Genomic DNA, 11,592 nt, shown 5'->3' with positions numbered 1-11,592 from the left:
AATAAATTATAATCAGAATTTCAGCTTGAATTAAAAACACCCCTCACGTCTCTCTACTATTTTTATATATATCGTTATTGTTTGGTGTGACTAAAATCATCTTCAAACAAGAAATGATGAGAGAGAGAGAGAGAGGCAGGCAAAAATGTCAAAAAAGAAATAAGTAGCAAAACTTGCGGGGCCTTACTAATAATGATTCATGCCAGACAAACCTCCTTCCAATTATCCTATTTTCAATCAATAATTTCATATCTTTAATATTTATAATCTATTTTTTATTTATTTTTATTTATAATTTATAATTATAAATTTTTATTTTAAACCTAATCCGAAAATTTAAAAATGATTTCATCCAAATTCAACTAACCTAAAATCAACTTCATCAGCCCGATGGATACTACAACGTATGATAAAAACAATACAATCAGCCAAATCATATATCATTTATTTAATAACATGCTCTTGTCAACCTCAATTTTACAAGAAAAAGAAAACCCAAATCTACACTTGTTTTCATATTTATGCTATTGCTCTGCTTCTGCTATGTGTTGCTCTATATGACCATATCTTTTTTTTCTGTTTGAAATCTGCTATATCTATCCAATATATAAGAAAAAAAACCAAGTACTGCCATTAATAACATCGACAACTCTTCCCTAGAAAATGCATGATTTTGATGTTCTCCATTGATCTAAATCAATTTTCTGATAGCTTCTGTTAAATTTATATTTATATTTATATTTATATATTGATGTATATGATCAAAATATTTAACAAATAAATAAAAAAGTGTATATATTTGTTGCCCAAAAAAAAACTCAGAGCTAAGCTTCCCATATACATATATGCAAAATCACCAAAGGGTAGTACTGGCCTGTAAACAAAGCCTCAAAAATATAATGCTCTCACAATAATTTTAAAAAAAAATAAATAAAGGGAAGAAATGAAGCTTTGGGTAATGCTCATCTTTTTCTCTCTCACTTACCTCTTATTGTGTAAAGGATTTGGACCTGTATACACTTTCCTTTGTTGTGCTGCAAAAATGTCATCTCCATTTTTACCTTGAGATTTAATAAACTTGGGACTTTTTTGCTCACCATTAGACCCACCAGCTTTGAATCTATGAACACCACCTGCATAACATGGAGTCTCAAACTGTAGTAGCAGCAGCAGCAGCAGCAAGAGAGACAAGCAAGCTAGCCTTGTTCTTAGGCACATGATGGCATGGAAAGGTAGTTTTCAAGTTTGAAGATGCACTCAAAATCAAAACTTTGGCTGTTGTTTTCTATAAAGAAAGCTCTTGTTTTTTGGAGTTTAGAAGCCTTGGGGTTTGAACTCGAAGAGGAGCTGCCTTTTAGGCAGGCAAGTCAATATTTGTTGAGAGTCAAAATGCATAGGAAATGATGCCTGGTTGTTTCTACTATCACTATTAAAAAATAAACCACAATGGAAATAAAAAAAAAATTAACAAGTCTGAAAAAAGTTTTAAATTTTTTAGGTTGTGAAAGTTCCACTGAAAGAGAGAGAGAGAGCATGATATAATATCAGAACATGGGAGCTCCACTCAGTCTTTTATCAATACTGAGTCATTTGATAACAGTGATTTTGATTGGTTGTTTTTGGCAATGAAAAGCCCTTGCTTTTGTAGGCCTGACTAATATATACCAAATATCCTTCATCTTCATTACAATTTAATAAGACATGTCTTAACCCTTTTTTTTCTCATTGACAAATCCCAATTGTAGTTTGGTTATTAACTGATCACTTTCACATATAATTTGAATATATTTGGTGACCTAACAAGCAATGCATTTATCAGATATTAATGTAAAACATCATACAAATCAAGTATCATCCTCTTTGGATAAGTGTAGCTGAAAAGGGCCACACTCGCGAAGTATGACCCTTGAAGTCATTGTAGAACAGAATCATTGAATAGCAAGACCTTTGCTTTGATTTCTCTTCATTCTGATATAACAACCTTTAAAACAAATTTTATATATTTTATCTCTAAATTATTTAGTAAAAATATTATTGAAAATTTTCATTAAACTTTTTCAAAGCTTAAAAATACTCACAAAAATATTCTAAATATGTTCTTGTTCCAAATGTTTTTGAGTTAATCTTAATTTATTTCAGAGTGTTTAAAATGTTTTTTGGCGAGTAAATATCAGTACCTAAGGTTTGTGTCTGGATACTTTACAGACCAGTAGCCATAAGACAAAATAGAAGGGCAATGTATCGATATTGGTTCTTGAGGCATCAATACATGTGCTTTAGGTATCTATACTATACATGCCTCTAAGGTGTCGATACCACAACCTTTAGAACGAGTACTAATGGCTAGTTTTTGTAAAAGGTACTGATACTCTCTTTGTAAGTATCCATACTTGTCTTCCAAGTCAACTTTTTCTACTCGAATGTTTATCTTGCAACAACTCTATTTTATCCCCATCGACTCTAAATGAGTACAAACCAATTCCTTAATATAAATACACTCTAAAAATAAAAAATCCTAGCATCCAAATCAAGAAAAATACTCTTTAATTCTCTTTATTTTCTTAAACATAGTCTTAATTGCTTTCATTGTAAAATCCTTGTATGGGTTTTAGTGAGCTTAATATTATAAATACCTACGTTTTAGAGGTTTATTTTTTAACTTAATCTCTCACTAATGGTAAATCGACATTGTTATTAGTTTAGCTTTGAAAACTAATGTTAGTGTTCTTTTTGCTATATATATAAGTTTGTGAACTAAAAAAATCCTTAATTGAGACATTTTAAAACAGTGGAGTTAGAAAATTGAAGCTGAACTACTATAATTCGAAGTACCAAGCATTTTTATCTTACATATAAAAAAAAAATTTAAAATCTTAATTCACGCATAACGCATAGTAGAGAGAGCAAAATCTAATCCACCTATGGTACTTTTAGGTTAATCATACTGGTTATTAGAAGTAGCTAATAACATTGCAAGAATGATCTTATCAAATTATTTCAAATTAATGTATGAAGACTTTTTTTCAAATTTGAATATTGTAAAGGACGATAACAATAATTTAACCTAAAAATGAGTATAACTCGGTGCACCGTGGAGTATAAAGATGGGTTTATGCATTAGCATTTAAAGTCCTTCACTTCCCTCTCTTCACTCAAAATTCAAAAACCCAAAGCCTCAACCTAATGGAAGAATCGGCGTCGTCCGTAGATGAATTATGGCAGGATCAAGAATCCTCTTCCCAGTCTTCCTTCGATACTTATTTGCTTGGCTTTGTCATCGCCAATATAGTAGGCCTTCAGTATTACAGAGGCAAAATCAGTGGCCGAGAAATGGTGGGACTTGTGCGAGAACCTCTCAACCCTTACGACGGCAACGCCCTCAAAGTTCTTAACACTAGAACCCTTCAAGTTGGCCATATCGAGCGTTCCGTAGCCGCCGTACTTTCGCCTTTGATTGACTCTCACTTGATTGTCGTCGAAGGTATCGTGCCTAATTCTCGTAGTGCTAGTAATAGGTATAAAATCCCCTGCCAAATTCACATTTTTGCTAGATTAGAAGCCTTTAATTCAGTTAAATCCGCGATTTCACGAGGTGGATTGGAGTTAATTTCCCACTCTGATGTGTCTTTCACGTTGTCTGAGGCTGCTGTGGTTAAGGGAAACAGAGCTGGAGGAGAGTCCCAGAGTTTGGATAAGGTTTTCAAGTTGGTCGAAAAGAATGTTAGCAAGAAGGCAGCAATGGAACCCATAGAGCCTCCAAATGAGGTTATTATATCTCGGCTTTTGTTGCACCAAAAGGAAGGTTTAGGATGGTTACTCCATAAAGAAAATTCGAATGAGTTGCCTCCTTTTTGGGAGGAGAAAGGTGGAGAATTGGTAAACGTGTTGACAAATTATCAGACTGATAAACGTCCTGAGCCTTTGCGAGGAGGGATTTTTGCTGATGATATGGGATTAGGTAAGACTCTAACTTTGCTTTCTTTGATTGCATTTGATAAATTTGGTAGCTTTGTTCCCAATTCTGGTGATGCTGGTATAGAAGAGATTGTTCAGGAGGATGTTAAGAAGGGAAAGAGGGGTAGAGGAGCTAGTAAGAAAGGTACTGGACCTCGAAAAAAACGTAATACTAAGGAAGCTGAATTTGGCAGTAAAGCTAAGGGGAAATCTGTCAGTGTAGCTGATGGGTGTGTCAGTTTTTCCGGCCGAAGAACGACATTAGTTGTGTGCCCCCTCTCTGTGTTTTCATCATGGATTACACAGATTGAAGAACACACTAGTCCGGGGAAATTGAAGGTGTATATGTATTATGGAGGAGAAAGAACTAAGGAAGTTGAGGAGCTTAAGAAGTATGATATTATTTTGACTACTTATAGTACTCTGGCCACTGAAGAATCTTGGTTTGACTCCCCTATGAAGAAGATAGAGTGGTGGCGAGTCATCTTAGATGAGGCACATGTGATTAAGAATGCAAATGCCCAACAGAGTAAAGCTGTCACTAATTTGAAGGCCACTTGTAGATGGGTTGTTACAGGAACTCCCATCCAAAATGGCTCATTTGATTTGTTTTCTTTGATGGCATTTTTGCAATTCGAACCATTTTCTATCAAGAGCTATTGGAGAAGTTTGGTTCAACGACCCCTTGCGCAGGGTAATAAGAATGGTCTCTCACGTCTCCAGGTAGCCAAGCATAACTAAGACAGCTCTTAATGAAAACATGTATTGTTATTTAATATTTGTGTTATATGTGTATAATATGTAAAAAAGAAGAAGAAGAAGAAATTAACTAGATTTATGAAGTAATTGAATCATGTATGAGGAAACTAAAACTGTCACCTGAGTTGCTCAAACTTAATCTTACAAGATAGCCTTTTCAGTTGAACATGATAGTTGACTACTTGAGCAGAAGTAGCTCACTTAGACATCTATGTAGGAATTAGGATAGGCTCCTTTTCATTTCATTCTTTCTTATGCATATTGATTTGTTATGAAATAAAATTCTTTCAGGTTCTAATGGCCAGCATCTCCTTGCGGAGAATAAAGGGTAATAACTTAGTTGGATTGCCACCTAAAACATTACAAACATGTTATGTTGAGCTTTCTGTAGAAGAGCGTGAACTTTATGACCAGATTGAAGGAAAAGCCAAAAATGTTATCCAGGAGTTCATTGCAAATGACAGTCTAGTGCGCAACTATTCAACCGTGCTTGGCATGCTTTTACGACTTCGGCAGATTTGTACTAGTCTTGCCCTGTTACCTCTGGATCTCCGAGCGATGTTTCCATCTAGCAATGTTGAAGGTATTCAAAGTTATTAAAATATATCCTACTCATATACCTTGACATTTTTTTTAGGTTCCATTAAAATTTTATTCAATACTGTTTGCCGAATTGTTATATTTTGGAGATTCAATTTAGTTGCTTGCTCTAACAGATTGAATATTTAGGTTAAGATCAAGGCCAAAGAATTTATGGTTTATGTTGAAACCCTTTGTGCGTTCTATGGAATATATGATTCCTACAGGCAGATTTCATTTATTTCTGGACTATTGCAACTACTGACAGACATGCTATGTTTTTATGTGCAATCTCTAGGAAATTTAGTAAAAAGAGATTTGTCTTGTAATTGAATCATTTTACTAAGATCACTTGTTTCAGAAGTCCCCCTGCGGTTTTGAGTTTAGTGGCCACAAAGAAATTTAGTCAGAGAATGCTTGAATCCGTTAAATGTTATTGGAGAATTCTTAATGGGAAGACGTTTAAAGGATGTTGAAGGTACAAATTAGGACAAGGAAATATAGATGTGCTACTGGAGGGGATCTTTTCTTTCTTTGGAGAATTGACTGAAGCACTTACTGACTTCACAGAAAATCTCTAGAAAATAAGTTTTGGCTGGATACTTTTTTTGTGTGTGAGACACAAATATGTAGTATATGATGCTTCAGTAGGTGTCATAAGTTAGCTTGTAAAGAAAAATTATGGTTCTGAGGACATTAGGGTCTAGGCTTCATGATAAAGGAAATCCTCAGGCAGCTAAGATGGAATGTGATAGTAGTTCAGAAGGTTAAAAGATGTTGTTTGCCCTGATAAGTAATCTTAATTCCTTTTTGTCTGTTACCTGGGTTTATCAAAGTTTAAGAGGATGTCATTTATGGACTTGTTAAGAGTGGTTAGTTAGGATAAGTAGTTTGTTAGGTCTTGTCCCAGAGTACGATGATCAGTGATTTTGATGTTGGTAACATTATATACTGGATATTTTTCTGGTGAAAGATTGTTGTAATGATTTTGCAACCCAGGAAAACTTTCTTTAGCTTATGTTTAAGAAAATGAATGGCAATGGAATTTTAAATAAATTTATGTATTCAGAGAATTATCAGTGCTTTTAGAGGTTCACCTCTTTCTGCACTTACTGGGGATCTGATCGTGCATTCTGCTGCATGCTTTCTGGTAGAGCTGTGTATTAGGTCAGTCAGTGTATATTCTGCCTCATGATACTTTGCTTCTGGGCATGCTAGTATTGTTCTTCTAATGGATATTGCCGTGTTGTTCTTCAGATTGTTCACTGTTTTCATTTTTATAGAAATGTTTCTGCATCATGGTACAAGGTGGAACTATTTTCTAGCATGCTGACGATTGTTGTTATAGTTCAATTATGACATGTATATAAATTTGAAACAGATGTATCCAACAACCCAGAGTTGCTAAAAAAGATGGTTGTGATGCTACAAGATGGCGAGGATTTCGACTGTCCTATTTGCATCTCTCCTCCTGTTGATGTAGTAATTACATGTTGTGCCCACATCTTTTGCCGATCCTGCATCCGTAAAACCCTACAGCGTATGAAGCCATGCTGCCCTTTATGTCGTCAACCCTTATCTCAGTCTGATCTCTTTTCAGCCCCTCCAAAATCTTCTGAAGCTGATCACACTGAAATATCATCAAGGAACCCCACATCATCGAAAGTATCTGCTCTACTAAGCCTCCTTCGGGAGTCAAGAGATCAAAAGCCAGCTACAAAGTCAGTTGTTTTCTCTCAGTTCCGAACTATGTTGCTACTACTTGAAAAGCCGCTGACAGATGCTGGTTTTAAGATATTGCGTTTAGATGGATCAATGAATGCAAAAAAGAGAGCTCAAGTGATTAAAGAGTTCCAAGTTCCAGGACCAGATGGGCCGACAGTTTTGCTTGCAAGTCTCAAGGCTTCAGGTGCAGGTATCAACCTTACAGCTGCTTCTAGAGTTTACTTGATGGAACCATGGTGGAACCCAGCTGTTGAGGAACAGGCTATGGATAGGGTTCATCGTATCGGGCAGAAGGAAGATGTAAAGATTGTAAGGCTGATTGCTCGGAACAGCATTGAAGAGAGGGTACTGGAGTTGCAAGAGAGGAAAAAGAAAGTAGCAACAGAAGCTTTTGGAAGGAAGGGCCCAAAGAATCGGAAAGAAGTCACGATAGATGATCTTCGCACTCTCATGTCCCTGTGAGTTTTCAGGCATCATGTTTCTAACCCCTCCATGGAGCACTTTTACTGTTTTTTTGGTTATAATAGGATTTCTAGGACTTACTTTCAAGTTTTATAGGCCTTTAAATGCCTAATGTGGAACTTCTGGGATATTTTGTTGTAAATATCTACTACCTAGAACTTGTTTTTTTTTTTATTATCAAATGCTACCTAGAACTTTAAATCCAGGAAAATGGGATATTTTGCCTTGAAATTCATCAGATATTTATGAAGAAATGGAGAGAAAAGTGTTGAATTCCATTAAGTGAAGAAAGCTCTACACAGTAGCATTTAACTTAAATTTCCTTTTAATGGAGACAATAATGGCGTGGTAACGTAAACATAACAACTGTTGTAAAAAGACAAGATGCTCCATTTAGGGCAGGAATGTGGGAGAAAAGACAAACAAAACAAATAACAGCTAAGTAGAGATGGCAGTACTTTTGATATCTTTATTAGAAGATGGAACAGTAGCCTCCTTTACAATTTCATCTTCAGTCTTGTTATCATCCTTTACAGCTAGCATAACTAGAAGCACCAGCAATGGATAACTTATAGTAGTGAGTGACCAATTCACAATCAACTGGGAAAGTAACGGAACCTTGTGTGTATCAACCTGCCAAGCAACTGCTGCTCCTGCACTTTGTACTCCCTTATAAAATCCACTATATCTGCAACATTATTACGAGACATCAAACAAAAGTAAAAAATGGATGGACACCGAAAGAACATGTAATGAAGAAAAGAGCACTACCTGCTGAGTGTCTGGGAATCATCAGCTAAGGCTCCTATAACCCAATAAACCATGCTTTGAAACATGGCATCAAGCAATCCATAGCTAAAGTACAAAACAAAAGGACCAGCAAAAGAAGAGTCCTTGAAATCCAACTTATTACTTGGAGGATGATCATGTGAATAAGGAAGCTGATTGGCAAGACCACCACCCCAAATTGCAGTACCAAGCAAAGCAACAACACTAATCCCAACAAAACCCCTCATCCTCCTGCTTTGGAAACTGAAATCCAATATGTAACCAATCCCAATAGAACCTAACATTTGTGCCCCCCAATAAAACACATTGTTTAACCCTCTAGTTCTAAGATTAAAAAGAACAGCATTCACATTATTAAACTGATAACTATAAAAGAAATTACTAGCCCAAGCAGCAGGGACAATAAGCAACATTTTCCAATTAGTAAACAATTTAAGGACCTCAGTTGCTTCTTTAGAGACACTAGAGTACTTAATATCGGTACAACGTGTACCATCATTACGAACAACACGGTTAGGAGGCAAAATAGCAAAAGAAAGAAGAGTTCCTGCTGACATAAAGCACATGAAGCCAATATAAGTAGCATCATTCACAGAAGCTGCTTTGTTTCTATGGTAATTCAGAATAAAAGGAATCAATCCACCAATGACACCACCCATGTTGAATATACTCCAAAACAAGGAAATATAAGTGCCTTTACGATTTGGTGGAGGATAACTAGTCATAATAGCACCTTCACAAGCCCAAAGAAGACCAGCTCCAATACCCAGTAAAGCACCGGCAATGATAACAAAACCTTGGTGTTGTTGCTCGTTGTAATAAAGCAAAGAACCAGCGTATAAGACATAAGTGCTACAACCGGCAGCAAGGGTAAGATGGGGTCCGAGGATGTTGTAAATGCCACCACCTAAGATACCAAACACGGTGAAAGTGGTGTAAAGGGCGGTGTTAGCGTTGTTGGTGGCGGTTGGATCGACTTGGCCTCCTCCTCCCATACCAGATAAGGCGTTGAACATTCCAGGGCAACAAAAACATACTAGGCCTATAAGGGAGACTTGAACAAGTGGGGAATTGTATCTGAATCTTGATTTTGTGGACAATTTGGTGATTGATTCTTCATCTTTAACTTCAACTTCGGCACCCATTTTCTTTTTTTTTTGGGTCAAAGGATCGAAAATGGCAAGAAAATTGGGAGTAAGATTCAGAATAACAAGTATCAGCTGCTTATAAAGAGGACTGATCTAATGGTTTGCTAGCTTTAAGGAAGAGCAAACTGAGGGTAATTATTCATGATAGGCAACAAAACCGTGATCATGAAAAAAGAAGAATAAAAAATTAAAACAATTTTACGTCTTTGGAAGTATTAATCGTGTCGTCGTCTTGTTGACGATGAACTTTTGTTTAGGGTTAAATTACATTTTAGGGCTTGAATTTAATAATTTTTTTTCATATTGGAGCTTAAATTTTTTTAGTCTAAGTTAGACATTGAACTTATAATTATTTTCATATTGAGGTTTGACCTCTTTTTTTTCTTAAAATTCTAGAGTTTAGGTCTTAAAGTTAGAATAATTGTCAAGTTTAAGAACTACCTTAAAAAAATAAGTTTAAGCCTTAATATGAGAATAATTGTTTAATTCATGGCCTAACGTGAGAATAATTGTTAAGCCAAAGATTTAATTTAGACAAAAAAAAATTTAATACCAATACAAAGAAAATTACTTAATTTTTTTTAAAATTAAAATTTTTTAGTGATAATGTATGGAATAATTAACTTCCAATAACAAGTAGTGGAATATCCAGAAAAAAGGTTAAGAAATGAAAAAAAGGTAATAGAATAGTTTCCAGAATTAAAAACTTTATGCATGAAGACAAAAGCTGAAAGTAATATTTTATCCATCACATCTCAGCTAAATAAATATATAGAAAGTTGAAATTGAGATTGAGAATCAAAAGATTCCAAAGGTGAATATTTAGATTGACATTAAAGTTTAAATTAATTATACCCCCATTTGACTTTTTATAGCAACTACACATAACGTGTTTGTGACATTTGTCACCTCATCCTTTACGTTATGGTTAAATTGATTGCTAAAAAAGAACATAAGCTACCGTCTTGTTTATGAAATTATTTATTCTTATTCTTATTTCATATAGAAAAAGAAGGGAATGCAACTGAAAACAATGTTTTGACAACTCCCTTGGTACCATATTTTCCAAGCACAACCCAGCTGCCGGCCTTCTACTTTCACAACATAAAAATCTTTAGCTACCTTAATTAATGTATATTGTTGCCATCTTCTAAACACTTTACTTGAATACCATCATTTGTTTTTTTGGGGCTCTCTTTCTGCGCAACAAATTAAGGGTATTATTTTTTTAAAAATAACGAATTGGAGCAAAGTCAGATGAACCAGTCAACTTCTAAGCCCTATAATGTATGTTTAAATAAGTCAACTTCTTACTAACTTAGTTTTGAAACCACGCAAAACAAGTGCCAGCATAAAAACAAAGCCACAATAAGATGAAAAGGAGAAAGAGACAGACATATAAGCAGTGCGCATGCGTTCATCCTCTCGTTAGTCTTCTACAAGTAGAGGATGTATTGTGTTATTATTATACTTGCTTCTCTTTAACGTGATTGTGAAATTTATGTAATATATATATTTTACTCCTCTAACTTTCACTACTCTATAACTCACCTCTAAAAATTTTTTACAATAATTCTAATTATTTTTATATTTAGTTTAGTGATTACAGGCTATTCATTCATAAAATTTACTCGAGTTCAAACTTTTAAGAGAGCAAGTGATAGCTTTTTATTTGAGCGTCTCTCTTAAGATATAATATGTACATGTCTACCTACACTTTAATTGTATAGTATCAAAAAAAAAGTTGCTATCTATGTTCGAGATTCGTAATTATACAATAAAGGAGTTATGGTGATATACACTTGATTTTATTTATGATTTTATAATCTAAAAATTTATTTTTTACTTAATTAATCTTGAATGAGTTTGCAAAAATTAAGATTATCATATTTGGGGGTTCCTTGCCATATGAGAAAGGAGTTATAGAGTAGTGAAAGTTAGAGGAGTAAAATATATATAAAAATTAATTTTTTACTTAATTAATTTTGGACAAGCTTTCACAAATTAAAGATTTTTGGAGTCTTTTCTAATGACTATTTCACAAGTATCATCTGCTTATGTTTGTTTTTATTTTTTGAAAGCTTTTCTTGTTGCTTGCCTTGCATGTCTTGAGACATAAGTTTTTTCTAATGACTATTTTTTTAACTATGTGCAGACTGTATCAAATGCACTAAAT

The 11,592-nt window shown here is 34.5% G+C and overlaps 2 protein-coding genes and 1 long non-coding RNA gene across 3 annotated transcripts; 1 reads left to right on the top strand and 2 right to left on the bottom strand.

The window, feature by feature from the left end:
- Positions 1 to 425: 425 nt before the first annotated feature.
- On the bottom strand, positions 426 to 1,594 carry LOC121212134 (uncharacterized). The gene is made up of 2 exons (XR_005907338.1): positions 986 to 1,594; positions 426 to 596 (listed from the first exon to the last, which is right to left on the bottom strand). It is a non-coding gene; the product is annotated as an uncharacterized lncRNA (long non-coding RNA).
- A 1,497-nt stretch (positions 1,595 to 3,091) lies between these two features.
- On the top strand, positions 3,092 to 7,755 carry LOC107950338 (putative SWI/SNF-related matrix-associated actin-dependent regulator of chromatin subfamily A member 3-like 1). Its single transcript, XM_016885162.2, has 3 exons — positions 3,092 to 4,677; positions 5,005 to 5,296; positions 6,674 to 7,755. Exons 1-3 carry the CDS (start codon positions 3,184 to 3,186, stop codon positions 7,477 to 7,479), a joined length of 2,592 nt encoding a protein of 863 aa, XP_016740651.2. The 5' UTR covers positions 3,092 to 3,183; the 3' UTR covers positions 7,480 to 7,755.
- Positions 7,736 to 9,662, bottom strand: LOC107950339 (UNC93-like protein 1). Its single transcript, XM_016885163.2, has 2 exons — positions 8,251 to 9,662; positions 7,736 to 8,167 (listed from the first exon to the last, which is right to left on the bottom strand). The coding sequence occupies exons 1-2, from the start codon at positions 9,411 to 9,413 to the stop codon at positions 7,918 to 7,920; spliced, it is 1,413 nt and encodes a 470-aa protein (XP_016740652.2). The 5' UTR covers positions 9,414 to 9,662; the 3' UTR covers positions 7,736 to 7,917.
- Between the last annotated feature and the right edge of the window lie 1,930 nt (positions 9,663 to 11,592).

Source organism: Gossypium hirsutum, chromosome A13 (assembly GCF_007990345.1).
Source record: "Gossypium hirsutum isolate 1008001.06 chromosome A13, Gossypium_hirsutum_v2.1, whole genome shotgun sequence".
NCBI classification, from domain to species: domain Eukaryota; kingdom Viridiplantae; phylum Streptophyta; class Magnoliopsida; order Malvales; family Malvaceae; genus Gossypium; species Gossypium hirsutum.
The sequence above is the reverse complement of the archived record's forward strand: the minus strand, read 5'-3'. Positions and strand labels throughout refer to the sequence as shown.

Coding starts and splice junctions, on each gene's coding strand:
- LOC107950338 (XM_016885162.2), top strand. CDS start 3,184: ATGGAAGAATCGGCGTCGTCCGTAGATGAATTATGGCAGGATCAAGAA. Junction 4,678..5,004: donor ATGGTCTCTCACGTCTCCAG/GTAGCCAAGCAT, acceptor AAATTCTTTCAG/GTTCTAATGGCCAGCATCTC. Junction 5,297..6,673: donor TCCATCTAGCAATGTTGAAG/GTATTCAAAGTT, acceptor AATTTGAAACAG/ATGTATCCAACAACCCAGAG.
- LOC107950339 (XM_016885163.2), bottom strand. CDS start 9,413: ATGGGTGCCGAAGTTGAAGTTAAAGATGAAGAATCAATCACCAAATTG. Junction 8,168..8,250: donor GATTCCCAGACACTCAGCAG/GTAGTGCTCTTT, acceptor ATAATGTTGCAG/ATATAGTGGATTTTATAAGG.